The sequence below is a fragment of the Oncorhynchus nerka genome, linkage group LG10 (genome assembly GCF_034236695.1).
Source record: "Oncorhynchus nerka isolate Pitt River linkage group LG10, Oner_Uvic_2.0, whole genome shotgun sequence".
NCBI lineage: Eukaryota > Metazoa > Chordata > Actinopteri > Salmoniformes > Salmonidae > Oncorhynchus > Oncorhynchus nerka.
Window position 1 is genome coordinate 52,168,590 of NC_088405.1, and position 19,496 is coordinate 52,188,085.

At 43.2% G+C, this 19,496-nt stretch overlaps 1 protein-coding gene across 1 annotated transcript; it reads right to left on the reverse strand.

Annotated features, from left to right (window-relative positions):
• Positions 1-1,176: 1,176 nt before the first annotated feature.
• On the reverse strand, positions 1,177-11,267 carry LOC115136406 (UDP-glucose 6-dehydrogenase-like). Its single transcript, XM_029671989.2, has 12 exons — positions 10,968-11,267; positions 9,628-9,796; positions 9,422-9,523; positions 9,040-9,240; positions 8,753-8,950; positions 8,455-8,602; positions 8,197-8,291; positions 7,909-8,039; positions 7,657-7,799; positions 5,748-5,839; positions 5,447-5,557; positions 1,177-5,209 (listed from the first exon to the last, which is right to left on the reverse strand). The coding sequence occupies exons 2-12, from the start codon at positions 9,787-9,789 to the stop codon at positions 5,105-5,107; spliced, it is 1,488 nt and encodes a 495-aa protein (XP_029527849.2). The 5' UTR covers positions 9,790-9,796; positions 10,968-11,267; the 3' UTR covers positions 1,177-5,104.
• Positions 11,268-19,496: the final 8,229 nt, after the last annotated feature.

Sequence of the window (19,496 nt, forward strand, 5' to 3'; positions counted from 1 at the left end):
TGGGGAGTTGCAGCAATGAGACAAGATCAAAATTGGGTTGAAAAAAGGGTATACATTTTTTTTTTTAAGTACGTATAATTGCATGAAATGTGAATTTTTTCTTGACCTGCAAATAAGATGATAGATTTCCACCCCTACTCTTGTCCACGGTGGTCTACAAACCCGCAGCCTGTCCCGCAGCCCTGTGCTCTATCAAAAATTCCCACGTTGCCAGATAATGCTTACAATAGAATCGTTTCTAAAACTGCATATCTAAGGCTCTGGCCTGCCCAAGAAGTGAGGGTAAACCGTAGACATGCTCTCTGCTATCCACATTGTTTTAATTATTATTTTTGGTATAGGGGAGGATTACTTTTTTTTAATGTGTTCAGGGAGGGTTTAGGTCAAATTTATTTTGCTGAAGGGAGGGCTATCTATTTTCATTTCAGAGAGCTCCAATTATTTCCATGTAACCCATATTATAAATAACCTTTACAGGTTATTTTCCCCCCAGTCCCTATGAGGAATGTAATTTGAGTATTCTATAATACCAATTACATGAGCCTGCATGTAATTAAAATGCTGTCAGTCTCTGAATGTGGAGTGGTAGTGATTGCATAAAAGTTTGAATCCTCCCCTCTTTAACTGAATAAGGAAAGCTGTGGTGACTGTTACCAATGCAATCAATCCACTTTGGCATAATCATCCCATGGTTTAGCTCTAAACTGTAATTGAAAGGAAATAGCGGATTTATGATTATCACTAGTGGACAACACATCTGTGCGTCATGGGCCTTGTTGCAAAAGTGCATCTGTCAGAGCCGAACAGGATGTTTATGATTAGGTTCATATGTCACATAAAGCCACTGACCCATGGCTGATCCACAGGAAACCCAGCAGTGGGTCAAGACTGTCGTCAGAGGTACGCCGTTCCGTGAGGAAAGTCTTCCCGTTCCCAGAATTAACTGTCAGAACGACTAAGCAAATGCCTGACCAAACAAGAGGCATGCAACTAATAAGGGTTGAGTTGAGTTGACCCAGAGCAACCTTGAATTATTTTTTGAATAAAAACATCTCATGTAAACTGGCAACATCACTAGATAGTACACACAATAATTGAGAGAAAGCATAAAACAACTTATGTTTGAACATAATTGTAGTACAGTACAATTGATTCTAGGTATGCAAAAACAATGTATTCACAGATACTAAACATGGTTTTATTTTTGCAGGTAAAAAATGTAATGTTTTACTTTACAGAGTTCTTATATTAAAAAACAACAACATATAATTATAATATTGCATATCGGTTACATGTTTACACTAACGCTGCTCAAGTTCACATTCAACCAGCACTAGTCACTTTAATAATGTTTACATATTTTTGCTTTACTAATCTCATATGTATATACTGTATTCTATTCTACTGTATTTGTCTATGCCACTCTGACATTGCTCATCCTAATATTTATATATTCCTTAATTCCATTCTTTTACTTTTGTGTGTATTGTTGTGAATGGTTAGATATTACTGAACTGTTGGAGCTAGAAACATAAGCGTTTCGCTACACCCGCAATAACATCTGCTAAACAAATATATGTGACCAATAAAATTTGATTTGATTTCATAAAAATTGCTTAGAAATTAATAAAAACTAAAAGAGCAATGGAATCAGTCATCCAAAAATGCTTTCATACATTAATATTTTGGGGCAAATATACTTAAAAAAGGGGAAAATATAGAAACATCTGAAATTTAATTAAGTTGTTTTCCCCCTTGTGTAAGTTAAACATCCAAACCCTGGTAGTTATCCAACATGCACAAAACAAATAAATGAGGTTGGAGGGGTATTGTTACCACATGTTGCTGACAAACAAGGTCCTCAACCCTAACTTCGAAGCATTCCCCCAGGCTTCTTTCATTGTAGCTGACAATTTATTTGTTTCAAGTCACCATATCAAGTTGATGAGGGTGCTGAAATTACTAATTAGGGCTGGGCGAAATGGCCAAAAAGTAATATCACAATATTTATTTATTTTTTACAGTATTTGACGGTATTTATTATTTTTTATATATAAACATTTCCTAATTATGCTTTATGAGTAGTTTATGACCCTAGGGTGACAAAACATAAATTATTTGTGATTTCATTGGGGCTTTCTCCACCCCCCCACCCTCCCTCATGATATGGGGGGGGGGGGGGGGGAATCTAGGCCTAATAAACTGGTGAACTGTTCGAATTATCGAAAATGAATGATTCTAATATTTTAGGAATATAGTGGGCAGCATTTTTAAAACATTGTCGTTTTACATGACAACGAATGAAAAAGCCATGGAGGAATTTTTGTGAGCGTTTCCCAAGGGACCCTAATTAGATGCTACATTACATGTTTTCTCTTACTCCATGTAGCTAGCTAGCGCAAGCTAAAATATTCATGCTTTGCCTATTCCTCTGCTTTAGAAGATACTGTTGCACAAACAACATGCTAATCTAGGCCTACATCAGCACTGGTATCAGTCTGTATTAGCTAGCTAAGTTTGCTCTGATTCTTTGCCCATTTAGCTAGCCAGCTAACACAATTTATTTTTGCAACAACTTGCTAAGACAAGATCAACTAGCTGTTTTGCAGACAGTGTCACGGATCCCCCCGGTACTGCTGCTCATTCTGTTTACCAGTTCCGGAGGTCTACGTCACCGGCTTTCTAGGCTTCACTGAACACGATTCATTATCATCAACCCCGGACTGTCTTGTCTGATTACATAAACCTGGTTCCCATTCCCCCTGATTAATATGTTATGTATGTGCCCTCTGTTCCCTCTATGTCGGTTATTGTTCCCATGTCCGGTGGTGGTGCGGGTACCTATGTGTTGGTGCAGCTGTTATGCTGAATGCTTTATATATTGTGTATTACGGGTATCGTCCCGTGTCGTTCAGCGAGGTTTACCCTCGCTCTTCTGTTTGGGTACAGCCCAGTGTTTTTGTATACGTGTTTGTTTTGGGTGTACTAAAAAAACCTATTCTGTATTCCTGCACCGGTCTCTAAATCCTTTATACCAGCGTGACAGACAGTAAGATACACAAACTAATAGGGTAATAACACTTGTGGATTTACAGTGCCTTCGTATAGTATTCAGACCCCTTGAATTTTTGAAGGATATACAGCCTAATTCTAAAATGTATTAAATATGTTTAATTCTCAGCAATCTACACACAATGACCCATAATGACAAAGCGAAAAACAGGTTTTTAGAAATGTTTGCAAAAAAAAGAGACCTTATTTACATAAGTATTCAGACCCTTTGCTATGAGACTCGATATTGAGCTCAGGTGCATCCTGTTTGCATTGATCATCCTTGAAATGTTTCTACAGCCCGCTTGGACTTTGCCAAAAGGCACCTAAAGACTCTCAAACCATGAGAAACAAGATTCTCTGGTCTGATGAAACCAAGATTGAACTCTTTGGCCTGAATGCCAAGTGTCACATCTGGAGGAAACCTGGCACCATCCCTACAGTGAAGCATGGAGTTCGCAGCATTAAGCTGTGGGGATGTTTTCAGTGGCAAGGACTAGGAGCCTAGTCAGGATCGAGGCAAGGATGAACGGAGCAAAGTACAGAGAGATCCTTGATGTAAACCTGCTCCAGAGCACTCAGGACCTCCGACTGGGTAAAAGGTTCACCTTCCAACAACGACCCTAAGCACACAACCAAGAAAATGCAGGAGTGGCTTCGGGATAAGTCTCTGAATGTCCTTGACTGGCCCAGCCAGATCCCAGACTTGAACCTGATCGAACATCTCTGGAGAGACCTGAAAATAGTTGTGCAGCAACGCTCCCCATCCAACCTGACAGAACTTGAGAGGATCTGCAGAGAGGAAAGGGAGAAACTCCCACAATACAGGTGTGCGAAGCTTCTAGCATCCTAACCAAAGTAGACTCGAGGCTGTAATAGCTGCCAAAGGTGCTTCAACAAAGTACTGAGTAAAGGGTCTGAATACTTATGTAAATACGATATTTCTAAAACCCTGGTTTTGCGTTGTCATTATGGGGTATTGTGTGTAGATTGATGAAGAAGAAAAACAATTTAATCAATTTTAGAATAAGGCTATAACAACAAAATGTGGAAAAAAGTTAAGGGGTCCAAATACTTTCCTAATGCAATGTATATTAAGAAGCAAAGAATAAATCAGCATCATTGTCCCCAACACCTCGTTGCATCTGACCTTGCAGACAGAGTGAAAGCAGAGAGGAAGAGGTGAAGCGAGAGGATTTACTCTACCCAAAATTTGTCCACATGAGATAAGCCCTTTTTTGTATGGAAGTCTATGAGTGTCTAATTACGGTAGGCTTATTTGATCTAATAGAGGTTTGTAATGTTTAGGTTGTTACAAATTGACTGATATAAGTGGATGAACGTGGCATTATATTGACAAGATAGTCAAGTGACCACTCTAACAATGGAAATACACGTCCTCAAAGATGGAAGGCAGGCGGGAGGAGGCGGGACCTTTCTTGCAAACGAGAGGGCAAATATGCGTGTGAACAACAGGCCATAGAGATGTATAGGACTCATCATTTTATCTGTGCATTATAGCATCTGTGACAGCGAGGGCAACGCCATTGAGGCTATCTCTATTTTAAAGTAGTCAATGATCTTCTTCATTGGCTGATTGCTCCCAACTCATAGGGATCCCTGCCTACTTTAAAATGGTGGAACCACTCAAAGGCAACGTCCATGCTAAAACGTTTCCAAAATGCAACGTGCGTCCACTTATATCAGTGCATTCGTAACAACCTAACCAATACGGAACTTCTATTCAATCAAATAATCCTCACGTAGCAAATGAGCAAGTAAAACCTCTCGCTTCACTTCTTCCTCTCTGGCGGCATGCAGGAGGAGAGGGAGAGCGATGGCCCACATTTAACAAACCAAAACTTTGAAACACCGTTAGAAGGTAAAGAAAAAACCCAAACCGGTCCGTGCATCAATACTGGGGTGTAATATAGTAAAATATGGTATACCGCCTAGCCATCCCACTAATGTAATATTACATAAAAAATGATAACTTGGTTTAATATATTACTGCACTGAGCTGGCTCTGTCGCTCTTGTCCCATAAGCACACTTCATAGTTTGAGCTTCTTCAATGGTTGCTGTTGGTCTATTTCTGACTTGTCCTCGATGGCAGTGAAGTGGATCCTCTGGTTAACTCTTTTCCCAATAGTCTCCACCTGGAAAAAAGACAAACAATTACTTTGGAAACTACTGGAATGTCCATTACTCGACATTTCTCAAATGCTAATTAGAGGAGCTGCTGCAAATGGATCTTTTGGCTTTTTGTCAGTGCAGCCTTCTAAAAGCAAAATCAACTCCTTTGTTTGTGCCTAGGGTTGTTTTCATATTAAAGCCATTACCTCGTCAGAATCCTAGATAGTGTTTAGTGTCTTTCTGTGGTTGTGGTTACTTGCCTGGAAGCCGATATGCTGGAGTTGGTCGTGCAAGCTGTCCAAGATCCTTCTACCGTCAAAGATGAAGGCAGGTTTCAGCATGGCTTTATAGATCTTCTCATAGTCCAGCTCCTGCAGCACAAATATGGACTCTATGGTTTACATTGAGAGCTCCCTTTAATCCATGTACAGTCCAATGCAACTATGTATGTAATTATCATTGCCACCAAAATATCTGTGTGGTCAGAGTCATCTCCTTGCCATTTGATGTCAGTAATTGATGAGTGAGTAGCTTCAAAAATGAAAAAAAAAAAATACACACCGTAAACATATCCCACTCTGTGCAGATGACAATTGCATGGGCGTTCTCACAAGCCTTGTATGGGTCAGTGACGATTGTGACTAGACGAGAAACTAGGACGAGAGAGATTAAGTCGAGTTTACTTCATGCAGGTGAATATAAATCAACTTTTTTCAAGCAGTTATATAACAAACATTCATCCCATCTCATTAGAATGAGCAAAACAAGTCCCCAGTTATGTATGGCAAACAAAAAACCTAAAGCAGAGAGAACAGTACACTCCATATCGAAATATCAACATGTATTCGATAAACTTATACTGAGCAAAAATATACATGTAAAAATTAAAAGATTTTACTGAGTTACAGTTCATATAAGGAAATCAGTCAATTTAAATAAATTCATTAGGCCCTATTCTATGGATTTCACATGACTGGGCTGGGCTGCAGCTATGGGTGGGCCTGGGAGGGCATAGACCCCACCCACTTAGCCCAGCCAATCAGAATGAGTTTCCCCCCACAAAAGGGCTTCATTACAGACAGAAATACTCAGTTTAATCCGCTGTCCGGGTGGCTGGTCTCAGATTATTATTAATACATCAAAAGTACTCTTTTTATTTTGCTTATTTTTTAGACATTGTTTGGAAGTTGGAATAATATATTCTTCGAACATCACAATTCCAGAGTTGGCACTCAGCTACTTTTGAAAGAAATTATACATTTTATAGGTAGCCTACTGGTTAGAGTATTGGGCCAGTAACCAAAAGGTTGCTGGATCAAATCCCTGAGCTGACAAGGTAAAAATCTGTCGTTCTGCCCCTGAACAAGGCAGTTAACTCACTGTTCCCTGGTAGGCCGTCATTGTAAATAAGAATTTGTTCTTAACTGACTTGCCTAGTTAAATTAAAGGTTAAATAAATAAATAAAATATAAATATACATTGATATTATAGGTCATTAACCAATCACAGCACTCATGTAGGATTGCACATTCAGCAAATCACCAATAGAGTACAAAGTGTTATGTTTGGGGCAAATCCAACACATCGCTGAATAGTACCACTCTTCATATTTTCAAGCATGGCTGTGGCTGCATCATGTTATGGGTATGCTTGTCATCGGCAAGGACTAGGACGTTTTTTAGGATAAAAATAAATGGAATAAAGTTAAGCACAGGCAAAATCCAAGAGCAAAACCTGGTTCAGTCTGCTTTCTAACAAACACTGGGAGACTAATTCACCTTTCAGCAGGACAATAACCTAAAACACAAGGCCAAATCTACACTAGAGTTGCTTACCATGACAACGTTAAATGGCCTAGTTACAGTTTTTACTTAAATCGGCTTGAAAATCTATGGCATGACATGAAAATCGCTGTCTAGCAATGATCAACAATCAAATTGACAGAACTTGCATATTTTTTTTAAAGAATAATGGGAAAATACTGTATAATCCAGTCTTACCCCAAAAGTCTTACCCAAAAAGACTCACAGCTGTAAACGCTGCCAAAGATTATTTTACAAAGATTGACTCAGGGGTGTGAAGACTTATGTAAATTAGATATTTCTGTATTTCATTTTCAATAAATTTGCAAAAATGTCTAAGAACATGTTTTCAATTGTCATTATGGGGCAGTGTGTGTAGATGGGTGTAACACAACAAAATGTGGAGCAGGCCAAGGGGTATGAATACTTTCTGAAGGCACTGTAGGCCTAAAAAGGGCCTAAAATGGCCACTTTATCGTGATTTTAAAAAATATGGTTTAGGTTTGTAAAAGGCATATCAAACATCCTTCCTCCCAATTAAGTTTCTATCTGAGGTGCCAAAAATATTTTTGGGGCCATGCTGTCATGAAATCACCCTAATGTTAGAATCTGCTTATTGATTTACTATACTATTCATTTACAAAAAGAACACAGAATACTGTGGCTACCTGTGGCGGGGTCATGTCTTTCTGAGGGTGTGGGCTGAATCAGGTCGTGCATGATCTGCTGCGCTTTAACCTTGGGGTCATAGATGTGTAGACAGGCTCCCTCCTCCAGCAGGTATCGACTTATGTAGATACTAGAAGATTCCCTGAAAACAAAATACACACAAGGATAGCCTTGGATGGGGAAGCAGAAAAAAAACGTGCTCTGAGAGCTTTGGATGTAAGCAGAGAAAGGTTTTAAATGCCCCTCCAAACCTTGTATCGCCTGTGTTTTTCTTGAAAGCGAATCCCAGCAAGGCTATCTTCTTGTCCGTCACTGTGTTGAAGAGGCAGCTGATTATCCGCGAAGAGAATCGTTTTCGCTGGTAATCGTTTATCTCTATAACCTGGGAGAGACAACCTTTAGATGTTCCACATTTTTGCCATTGTGATATTTTACTGACTGTAAAACAGTGTTGCGAGAGACAATTACAGGAATTTATTTTCAAATGAGAAGTAAGTTCTGTATTGCACTACTTTGAGTTGATGAAAAAAGAAGTACACCTGTTGCCAGTATCTTGCAACCTCTGGTAGGTTTAGCACCTCGCATAGGTACACAAGATTGAGGACATCCTTCTGGAAACAGCTGCCACCAAATCCTGTGAAACAAACACAGAATGAATCATGACTGAACTCACCCACTCAATTCCCAGTAGTTCATAACTGAAACCCAATCCCCCAGTCATCCAATCGTCTCATCCAACCATCAACTAATCCTGCCCCACAAGTCAACCACTCCAGCTTTGCTACCCTCTCACTCACCCACGCTGGCCTTCAGGAAGCAACTGCCTATTCTCTGGTCTGTCCCGATGGCATGAGCCACCTCCTCTACATCAGCACCAGTTACCTCGCACAGGGCACTGATGGAGTTGATGCTACTGATACGTTGGGCCAGAAAGGCATTGGCTGCCTGTAAACACGGAACAAAAAAAAAAACAAGGATAGAAGTGAGCAAATGAATAAAGGCAGGAAACATCACAGGAGGAGGTGTCTGAGACCGTTATGCTGCTGAGTTGAGATTGTACTGATATAAAAGACGGACATAAAATGGTATTCATACCAGCTTGGAGAGCTCAGAGGACCAGGTGTTGGTGGTGATAATCTTGCTTTTGGGGACCCAGTGCTCATAGATGCTCCGCAGGGCCTCAATAGCATGTTGGCCCTCAGGGGTCTCATCCCCTCCAATCAATACCCTGTCTGGATTCTTCAGATCAGCGATGGCTGTTCCCTCAGCAAGAAACTCTGGGTTTGAGAGGACCTGCAGGAGAACAAGATCATGCTTATAAGACCTGACGACATGGCAGACCAATGAATTTAGACGTTTGATACACTGTCCCCTGCAATCACCTGAAAGTTGAAGCTACTTTTGGTGTTGGCGTTGAAGATGCGGCGGATGCTCTCAGCAGCACGTACAGGAACTGTGCTTTTCTCTACAACAATCTTACACCCGATGGACACATCGGCAATGCGCCGGGCACATGCTTCTATGTACTTCAGGTCCGCTGCTCGACCCTTGCCAATCCCAAATGTCTTGGTAGGCGTATTGACCTGGCAAAGGAAGGGGGAGATGTTTCAGGTCGATTCAATCATGGCTCTTTCTCCATCACTGTATCTTTCCTTTAAAGAAAGCCAAACTGAGTCCCATTCGTCTTAACAATACTTTCAAGGAAATTGTGTGAAAGCCATTGACATTATAAGAAGGGAAAGTGTTGAATTTTTTTTTATTTACAGATATGAAAACGAGGTCTGCATTTTTTATGGCCTCATCAATGTCTGTGGAGAAGAAAAGGTTGACCCCGCGGCATGAGTCCACCACTTCCTGGAGTCCAGGCTAGAAAGAAAGGAGGGGTGTCGTTAGACATGAATGTGTAATCGTTTTACGTCATATCCTGCAGTTGATGTTAGTTTCTTGTATTGATATCGTCTCACACTCACCTCAAAGATGGGAAGGCTATCAGAATTCCAGGCACGGATGCGGTCCTCGTTCACGTCCACCACGGTAACCGTCACCTCGGGGCACATCTGGGCGATCACGCTGCAGGTGGGACCGCCCACGTAGCCAGCCCCAATACAACAGATCTTCCTCACCTCCACCATTCTCCCTCTCAAAAAGAAAGAAAATACAAGCACTTAACACCCATTTTTCCTACTTTTCCATTTAACAGGATCTTAAGCAAATACACAGTTGGGCTAAGAATAAAACATTTTTTTTAAATTAAAAAATCTAACCAAAGCATCAACCGATGGTTTCAGTCAAGCCTTTGAGTTTGTCCTTTCCCAATAATGTCAATTATCCTGCACGTCATTGACAAAGGCTCGAGGGCAAAACGTTGGGATTATGTGCTGTACTATTTGAAATTCAATATCGAATTGGTCAAAACAAACAAAAATGTGTTGAAACAAAAAACAATTCCAATGCAAAATCTGAATATGCCATGGCAATAGCTACACGATTTCCACTTGGATTCCCCAGTGGGTATCAATGGAGTACAGTTAAAGGAAAATTCCGTGGAGCAAATCAAACCACCTCTATTTGGCCAGTTTGCCCCTAACTCCACCCATTCTGCCACGCTCTCTAAATCACAGAGAGGGCTCTATGTGCAGTGTGGTCAGATGGAACTCCCTGGGACATACACACACACACACGCACACACAACTGGCCCCTAGATACAAAAGCCATATTATTCCTAACTTTTAACCCAGAAATAACACACAAAAAACGTGCAGGACCTGGCAGATATTAATCATCCCACTAATGTAAAGATTCTTGACTTTGGTCTGGTTAGAATAGCTAGCTACTGTACTGTGATACATTTCTGTGATGTACTATTTACTACTGATAAAGGGCATATGGCTGCCAGTTGTACGTGTTAAGTGAGCCTAAGAGATCTGTACAGAAGGACCAAAAGAAACCATTGAAAATTATTCAGGGAATAAAACTACATTTCACGATCAGAAACCATTTTGTGGCCGGTGAGGAGCGCTTCCTGCTGTGATGATGCTGGACTGTAACGTTTGGGTTGAATAGGAAACTTGCCACACGTTTCCAATTGGAGCCACTACCTCGATGTTATATTACTAGCTAGCTACCTAGCGCTAGCGGTACCTCTTGCTAACTTGCGCCTGTACACCAGCCACCTATACTTGATTCAGACCCGTTCTTTACATGAATGTAGCCCCATCCAGTCGAGTATCCATATGTGTTGCAAAACCAATTTAGCTAGCTAACGATCATTTATAGCACCCGCTAAACACAAAACAAACGGGACACTTACCGGCAGTTGATGAGTGCGCAGCTGAACCGAATACAAAATGTTTCAGAGACTCTCAACCACGTAAAACCGAGACCGTAATTATTTAATTCCAGGGGGTTGGTTGCTGACCTGTGGTGATGATAGTCCGATGTGTAGAACCTTGCTCCAGTGATGAGTTTGAAACGCTTTAGTGCCACGGTGAAACTTCTATCTAAATCTCAGACAGGGGGCAGGCTTTGACATCACATCCCCACTGATGCTTACCAGAAAGGGGCTTATTCAAGAGGATTTAACCATTCCGTCTATGGCACAAAGTTACAGACATTCATATTAGACAACTCATTACAGGGTTATTACATTGGTGTGAATTTGATGATGTGTCTGGGAGAGGTAATGGTGGGAAGGAGGGTATTTGACAATCTAGTAGTCTGATGATGATATACAATTACGTCACATTTGTAACAGTGGGATTTGTAACAGAAAGAAATCCACACATGGTAATGATTTCATAGTAAACTCCCACCCAGGTCCAGTCATCCATGTGCATGGAAAGCATGAGGCACAATCCAGCTCAATTTGAGACCAGACATTCAACCGACCACAGCCGAGGGAGTGTCCCCCTTGTTATTATAGATACATTAATCTCTGGAGAGAGTAACTCAGCTGGGTGGAAAGAAAACAGTCATTGTGCTGTTTACAGCAGGAGACAGAAATGTGTTACTTAAAGCCAAGGGAATTGTGTCACAGCCCTTATTGTAGTCTCTCATTCCGTACACATTGCGGTAGTAGTTGGCTAATAAACAATGCTGATTTAGTGCTGTTCAATGAGGACAGTGTAAGACACTCATTGCTGACGTATTACCCAGCTCCCCAAAATTGTTACTAACCCAGGAAAAGTTAGGAGTCATTACCTAATCATATGTTTGATATTATAAACTGGGTGGTTTCGAGCCCTGAATGCTGATTGGCTGACAGCTGTATACCACGGGTATGACAAAACGTTTTATTTTACTGCTCTAATTTCGTTGGTGACCAGTTTATAATAGCAATAAGGGACCTCAGGGGTTTGTGGTATATGGCCAATATACCATGGCTAAGGGCTATATCCAGGCACTTCAAGTTGTGTCATGCCTAAGAACAACCCTTAGCTGTGGTATATTCGCCACATACCACAACCCCTCTGGCTTTATTGCTTAATTATAAATGATTTTACCCCAGGTTAAAACATTTTTTAAACACATTGGTATGGTCTATAACCAGCACAGTTACAATACCAGAGCTAATGTTGTGTATTGTAAAATCCCAAGAGTGAACAGTACTATGAGGAGTACGCTATTCTATACAGGCATTTGTCTATAGAATAGCCTCCCCTTGGAGATCAAGCAAACAAATAATAGAAATGGCTATAAAAAGCAGCCAAGGGTTTTCATTTGGAGGAGGTTGTCAAACTAAGTGAAACCACTCCACAGCCTCCTTGTGCCCCATTTGTTACTGCTACTACTGGTCAGGTTGGATGTTTGTTAGCGATGGATATGATGTGCAACTAAAAACCTGTTTTTTAACAGTTAGGAATAATGTGCAATGAATTAGTATCTTTACAGTTAGGGTATTGTGTAATGAATTAGTTTGTGTTTTTAAGGTTAGCGATTACGTGCACATTTTTAGGATGTCAGTATGAATCAATGTGATGGGTTTGTTTGTAGTTTGGTCTTGTCGTCATTAGATGTTCTTACCATCGAGGACAACGTTGGAAACAAGTGTTGTAGTTCATTTAAGTGCTATCCTCTGGGAACATATTGGACATATTTGTACATAAATATGGTTGCGTATGTCTTTTGCCCAAATAAATGTGTACACACTATCACAGCTCTAGTCATTCACTACTCTCTCCACCCTTAGGGCAGAAGTAACTACCTTAGTCTACTTCCAGGTGCCCTTTTGTTGTACGTAGAGATAATAGTATCCACTTAAAACACCCCATTCTTGAAACATCTGTTCTAGTTAACATTGGTCAAACTTAACTGCCCTCAAATAAGGAGCTGCATAGATGAGAAAAAGGAACTGAAAGTTAGATTTACGATGCCACCTTCTAAATTGATTCTGGGCCCTGTAATTCAAACCAAGATGGTGAGGCAACCTCTCTCTCTGATGAGGGAGCCTTACGGAGATGAATGGGACCGTTAAAATGCTGCTGCCCTGTTGATCCTTGAGTTTGTGGCCTCTAACAGACAAAGCTGTTGGAATGTGCATTTTGTGCTGGCGGTGCTCTCCTCACTACTATTACTACGAGGGTCTTCAAAAATCAACAGAACAAGACCATTACCTTACCTGGTTATGTTTTACAAGATGCCAATGATTGCTGATATACTTTAGAATAGGACATACATCTTTATGCTGTACATTACAGACATGTGCATGATGCCATGTTACAATGGACTGGTAATAAGGTATTAAAAGATACTGGTAATGAACATGATAGGAGACAGAGAGCTGGTTTCAAGAGCAGGGTGCAGCAGGTGTTTATTGTCAAGGACCACAGGAGGAGGCAGGTGGCTGGGTCCAGGTGCAGGCAGAAGGTCATACACAGGGGTCTAAAAAGGCAACAGTACAGGCAGGGAAAAGGCTAGTAATGTTGTCCGAGAGATCGGGCAATAGGTTAATAACAGGAAATCCGATCGACTAAAGTACAGGCAGGGAATAGGCAAAAGGCGTCATTAGTGAGGCAAGCAAAAACATACACAGGAAGAGTAAATTACAGGAAAACCAGCACTCCGAATAGAAGTGTGTCACAAAAACAAACAATACCTCACAATGATGGGGTGCAAAGAGAACTGAACTAAATAGTGTGTGACAATGACATACAGGTGATCAGAATTCAGGTGATTGGGGTCTGGAGAGTGAGCTGGGTTCAGTGGATCTATGTGTTTGAGAGGGTGAGCTGGGTTCAGTGGATCTATGTGTTTGAGAGGGTGAGCTGGGTTCAGTGGATCTATGTGTTTGAGAGGGTGAGCTGAGTTCAGTGGATCTATGTGTTTGAGAGGGTGAGCTGGGTTCAGTGGAGCTTTGTGTTTGAGAGGGTGAGCTGGGTTCAGTGGATCTATGTGTTTGAGAGGGTGAGCTGGGTTCAGTGGATCTATGTGTTTGAGAGGGTGAGCTGGGTTCAGTGGATCTATGTGTTTGAGAGGGTGAGCTGGGTTCAGTGGATCTATGTGTTTGAGAGGGTGAGCTGGGTTCAGTGGAGCTATGTGTTTGAGAGGGTGAGCTGGGTTCAGTGGATCTATGTGTTTGAGAGGGTGAGCTGGGTTCAGTGGAGCTATGTGTTTGAGAGGGTGAGCTGGGTTCAGTGGAACTATGTGTTTGAGAGGGTGAGCTGGGTTCAGTGGATCTATGTGTTTGAGAGGGTGAGCTGGGTTCAGTGGATCTATGTGTTTGAGAGAGTGAGCTGGGTTCAGTGGATCTATGTGTTTGAGAGGGTGAGCTGGGTTCAGTGGATCTATGTGTTTGAGAGGGTGAGTGTTCAGTGGCTGGGTGAGCTGGGTCCAGTGGATCTATGTGTTTGAGAGGGTGAGCTGGGTTCAGTGGAGCTATGTGTTTGAGAGGGTGAGCTGGGTTCAGTGGATCTATGTGTTTGAGAGGGTGAGCTGGGTTCAGTGGATCTATGTGTTTGAGAGGGTGAGCTGGGTTCAGTGGATCTATGTGTTTGAGAGGGTGAGCTGGGTTCAGTGGATCTATGTGTTTGAGAGGGTGAGCTGGGTTCAGTGGATCTATGTGTTTGAGAGAGTGAGCTGGGTTCAGTGGATCTATGTGTTTGAGAGGGTGAGCTGGGTTCAGTGGATCTATGTGTTTGAGAGGGTGAGCTGGGTTCAGTGGATCTATGTGTTTGAGAGAGTGAGCTGGGTTCAGTGGATCTATGTGTTTGAGAGGGTGAGCTGGGTTCAGTGGAGCTATGTGTTTGAGAGGGTGAGCTGGGTTCAGTGGATCTATGTGTTTGAGAGGGTGAGCTGGGTTCAGTGGATCTATGTGTTTGAGAGGGTGAGCTGGGTTCAGTGGATCTATGTGTTTGAGAGGGTGAACTGGGTTCAGTGGATCTATGTGTTTGAGAGGGTGAGCTGGGTTCAGTGGATCTATGTGTTTGAGAGGGTGAGCTGGGTTCAGTGGAGCTATGTGTTTGAGAGGGTGAGCTGGGTTCAGTGGATCTATGTGTTTGAGAGGGTGAGCTGGGTTCAGTGGATCTATGTGTTTGAGAGGGTGAGCTGGGTTCAGTGGATCTATGTGTTTGAGAGAGTGAGCTGGGTTCAGTGGAGCTATGTGTTTGAGAGAGTGAGCTGGGTTCAGTGGATCTATGTGTTTGAGAGGGTGAGCTGGGTTCAGTGGAGCTATGTGTTTGAGAGGGTGAGCTGGGTTCAGTGGATCTATGTGTTTGAGAGGGTGAGCTGGGTTCAGTGGATCTATGTGTTTGAGAGGGTGAGCTGGGTTCAGTGGAGCTATGTGTTTGAGAGGGTGAGCTGGGTTCAGTGGATCTATGTGTTTGAGAGGGTGAGCTGGGTTCAGTGGATCTATGTGTTTGGATCTATGTGTTTGAGAGGGTGAGCTGGGTTCAGTGGATCTATGTGTTTGAGAGGGTGAGCTGGGTTCAGTGGATCTATGTGTTTGAGAGGGTGAGCTGGGTTCAGTGGATCTATGTGTTTGAGAGGGTGAGCTGGGTTCAGTGGATCTATGTGTTTGAGAGGGTGAGCTGGGTTCAGTGGATCTATGTGTTTGAGAGGGTGAGCTGGGTTCAGTGGATCTATGTGTTTGAGAGGGTGAGCTGGGTTCAGTGGATCTATGTGTTTGAGAGGGTGAGCTGGGTTCAGTGGATCTATGTGTTTGAGAGGGTGAGCTGGGTTCAGTGGATCTATGTGTTTGAGAGTGGTGAGCTGGGTTCAGTGGATCTATGTGTTTGAGAGGGTGAGCTGGGTTCAGTGGATCTATGTGTTTGAGAGGGTGAGCTGGGTTCAGTGGATCTATGAGCTATGTGTTTGAGAGAGTGAGCTGGGTTTGGATCTATGTGTTTGAGAGGGTGAGCTGGGTTCAGTGGATCTATGTGTTTGAGAGGGTGAGCTGGGTTCAGTGGATCTATGTGTTTGAGAGGGTGAGCTGGGTTCAGTGGATCTATGTGTTTGAGAGGGTGAGCTGGGTTCAGTGGATCTATGTGTTTGAGAGGGTGAGCTGGGTTCAGTGGATCTATGTGTTTGAGCTGGGTTCAGTGGATCTATGTGTTTGAGCTGGGTTCAGTGGAGCTCATGTGTTTGGTGAGCTGGGTTCAGTGGATCTATGTGTTTGAGAGGGTGAGCTGGGTTCAGTGGAGCTATGTGTTTGAGAGGGTGAGCTGGGTTCAGTGGATCTATGTGTTTGAGAGGGTGAGCTGGGTTCAGTGGATCTATGTGTTTGAGAGGGTGAGCTGGGTTCAGTGGATCTATGTGTTTGAGAGGGTGAGCTGGGTTCAGTGGATCTATGTGTTTGAGAGGGTGAGCTGGGTTCAGTGGATCTATGTGTTTGAGAGGGTGAGCTGGGTTCAGTGGATCTATGTGTTTGAGAGGGTGAGCTGGGTTCAGTGGATCTATGTGTTTGAGAGGGTGAGCTGGGTTCAGTGGATCTATGTGTTTGAGAGGGTGAGCTGGGTTCAGTGGATCTATGTGTTTGAGAGGGTGAGCTGGGTTCAGTGGATCTATGTGTTTGAGAGGGTGAGCTGGGTTCAGTGGATCTATGTGTTTGAGAGGGTGAGCTGGGTTCAGTGGATCTATGTGTTTGAGAGGGTGAGCTGGGTTCAGTGGATCTATGTGTTTGAGAGGGTGAGCTGGGTTCAGTGGATCTATGTGTTTGAGGGTGAGCTGGGTTTGGAGCTATGTGTTTGAGAGGGTGAGCTGGGTTCAGTGGATCTATGTGTTTGAGAGGGTGAGCTGGGTTCAGTGGATCTATGTGTTTGAGAGGGTGAGCTGGGTTCAGTGGATCTATGTGTTTGAGAGGGTGAGCTGGGTTCAGTGGATCTATGTGTTTGAGAGGGTGAGCTGGGTTCAGTGGATCTATGTGTGGATCTATGTGTTTGAGAGGGTGAGCTGGGTTCAGTGGATCTATGTGTTTGAGGGTGAGCTGGGTTCAGTGGATCTATGTGTTTGAGAGGGTGAGCTGGGTTCAGTGGATCTATGTGTTTGAGAGGGTGAGCTGGGTTCAGTGGATCTATGTGTTTGAGAGGGTGAGCTGGGTTCAGTGGATCTATGTGTTTGAGAGGGTGAGCTGGGTTCAGTGGATCTATGTGTTTGAGAGGGTGAGCTGGGTTCAGTGGATCTATGTGTTTGAGAGGGTGAGCTGGGTTCAGTGGATCTATGTGTTTGAGAGGGTGAGCTGGGTTCAGTGGATCTATGTGTTTGAGAGGGTGAGCTGGGTTCAGTGGATCTATGTGTTTGAGAGGGTGAGCTGGTTCAGTGGATCTATGTGTTTGAGAGGGTGAGCTGGGTTCAGATCTGGGTTCAGTGGATTTGTGTTTGAGAGGGTGAGCTGGGTTCAGTGGATCTATGTGTTTGAGAGGGTGAGCTGGGTTCAGTGGATCTATGTGTTTGAGAGGGTGAGCTGGGTTCAGTGGATCTATGTGTTTGAGAGGGTGAGCTGGGTTCAGTGGATCTATGTGTTTGAGAGGGTGAGCTGGGTTCAGTGGATCTATGTGTTTGAGAGGGTGAGCTGGGTTCAGTGGATCTATGTGTTTGAGAGGGTGAGCTGGGTTCAGTGGATCTATGTGTTTGAGAGGGTGAGCTGGGTTCAGTGGATCTATGTGTTTGAGAGGGTGAGCTGGGTTCAGTGGATCTATGTGTTTGAGAGGGTGAGCTGGGTTCAGTGGAGCTATGTGTTTGAGAGGTGAGCTGGGTTCAGTGGAGCTATGTGTTTGAGAGGGTGAGCTGGGTTCAGTGGATCTATGTGTTTGAGAGGGTGAGCTGGGTTCAGTGGAGCTATGTGTTTGAGAGGGTGAGCTGGGTTCAGTGGATCTATGTGTTTGAGAGGGTGAGCTGGGTTCAGTGGATCTATGTGTTTGAGAGGGTGAGCTGGGTTCAGTGGATCTATGTGTTTGAGAGGGTGAGCTGGGTTCAGTGGATCTATGTGTTTGAGAGGGTGAGCTGGGTTCAGTGGATCTATGTGTTTGAGAGGGTGAGCTGGGTTCAGTGGATCTATGTGTTTGAGAGGGTGAGCTGGGTTCAGTGGATCTATGTGTTTGAGAGGGTGAGCTGGGTTCAGTGGATCTATGTGTTTGAGAGGGTGAGCTGGGTTCAGTGGATCTATGTGTTTGAGAGGGTGAGCTGGGTTCAGTGGAGCTATGTGTTTGAGAGAGTGAGCTGGGTTCAGTGGATCTATGTGTTTGAGAGGGTGAGCTGGGTTCAGTGGATCTATGTGTTTGAGAGGGTGAGCTGGGTTCAGTGTAGCTATGTGTTTGAGAGGGTGAGCTGGGTTCAGTGGATCTATGTGTTTGAGAGGGTGAGCTGGGTTCAGTGGATCTATGTGTTTGAGAGGGTGAGCTGGGTTCAGTGGATCTATGTGTTTGAGAGGGTGAGCTGGGTTCAGTGGATCTATGTGTTTGAGAGGGTGAGCTGGGTTCAGTGGATCTATGTGTTTGAGAGGGTGAGCTGGGTTCAGTGGATCTATGTGTTTGAGAGGGTGAGCTGGGTTCAGTGGATCTATGTGTTTGAGAGGGTGAGCTGGGTTCAGTGGATCTATGTGTTTGAGAGGGTGAGCTGGGTTCAGTGGATCTATGTGTTTGAGAGGGTGAGCTGGGTTCAGTGGATCTATGTGTTTGAGAGGGTGAGCTGGGTTCAGTGGATCTATGTGTTTGATAGGGTGAGCTGGGTTCAGTGGATCTATGTGTTTGAGAGGGTGAGCTGGGTTCAGTGGATCTATGTGTTTGAGAGGGTGAGCTGGGTTCAGTGGATCTATGTGTTTGAGAGGGTGAGCTGGAAAGTGGGCTGGAAAGTGAGCTGCGTTCAGTTATTGGCATCATTACACAGAGTTCTAATAACATCACCAAAATAATTCCCAAATGTCAAATGCTTAAGACAATCAAAGATAAAATTGTGACTCACGGTATCAAATGCTTTTGTAAAATCGCAAAAATAAGATAACAGGGAAGTCATCCAATAGATCACAATACTCAACCAAATCAAAGACTTATCAAAGACTCAAGCCACAGAAGTCATAGACTGTTTGTTCTCTCTACTACCGCACGGCAAGCGGTACCAACGCATCAAGTCTGGAACCAACAGGACCCTGAACAGCTACTACCCCCCCAAGCCACAAGACTGCTAAATAGTTAGTCCAGGTTGGTTAACTATGTAGCTATATGCACTGATCCTTTCTGAGCCTACTCTTTTGACTCATCACATACACTGCTGTTACTGTTTATTGTTTATCCTGTTGCCTAGTAACTTTATCCCTCCCTCTATGTAAATACAGTATATACCTCAATTACCACGTACCCCTGCACATCGACTCGGTACTGGTACCCCGTGTATATAGTCAAGTTATTGTTAC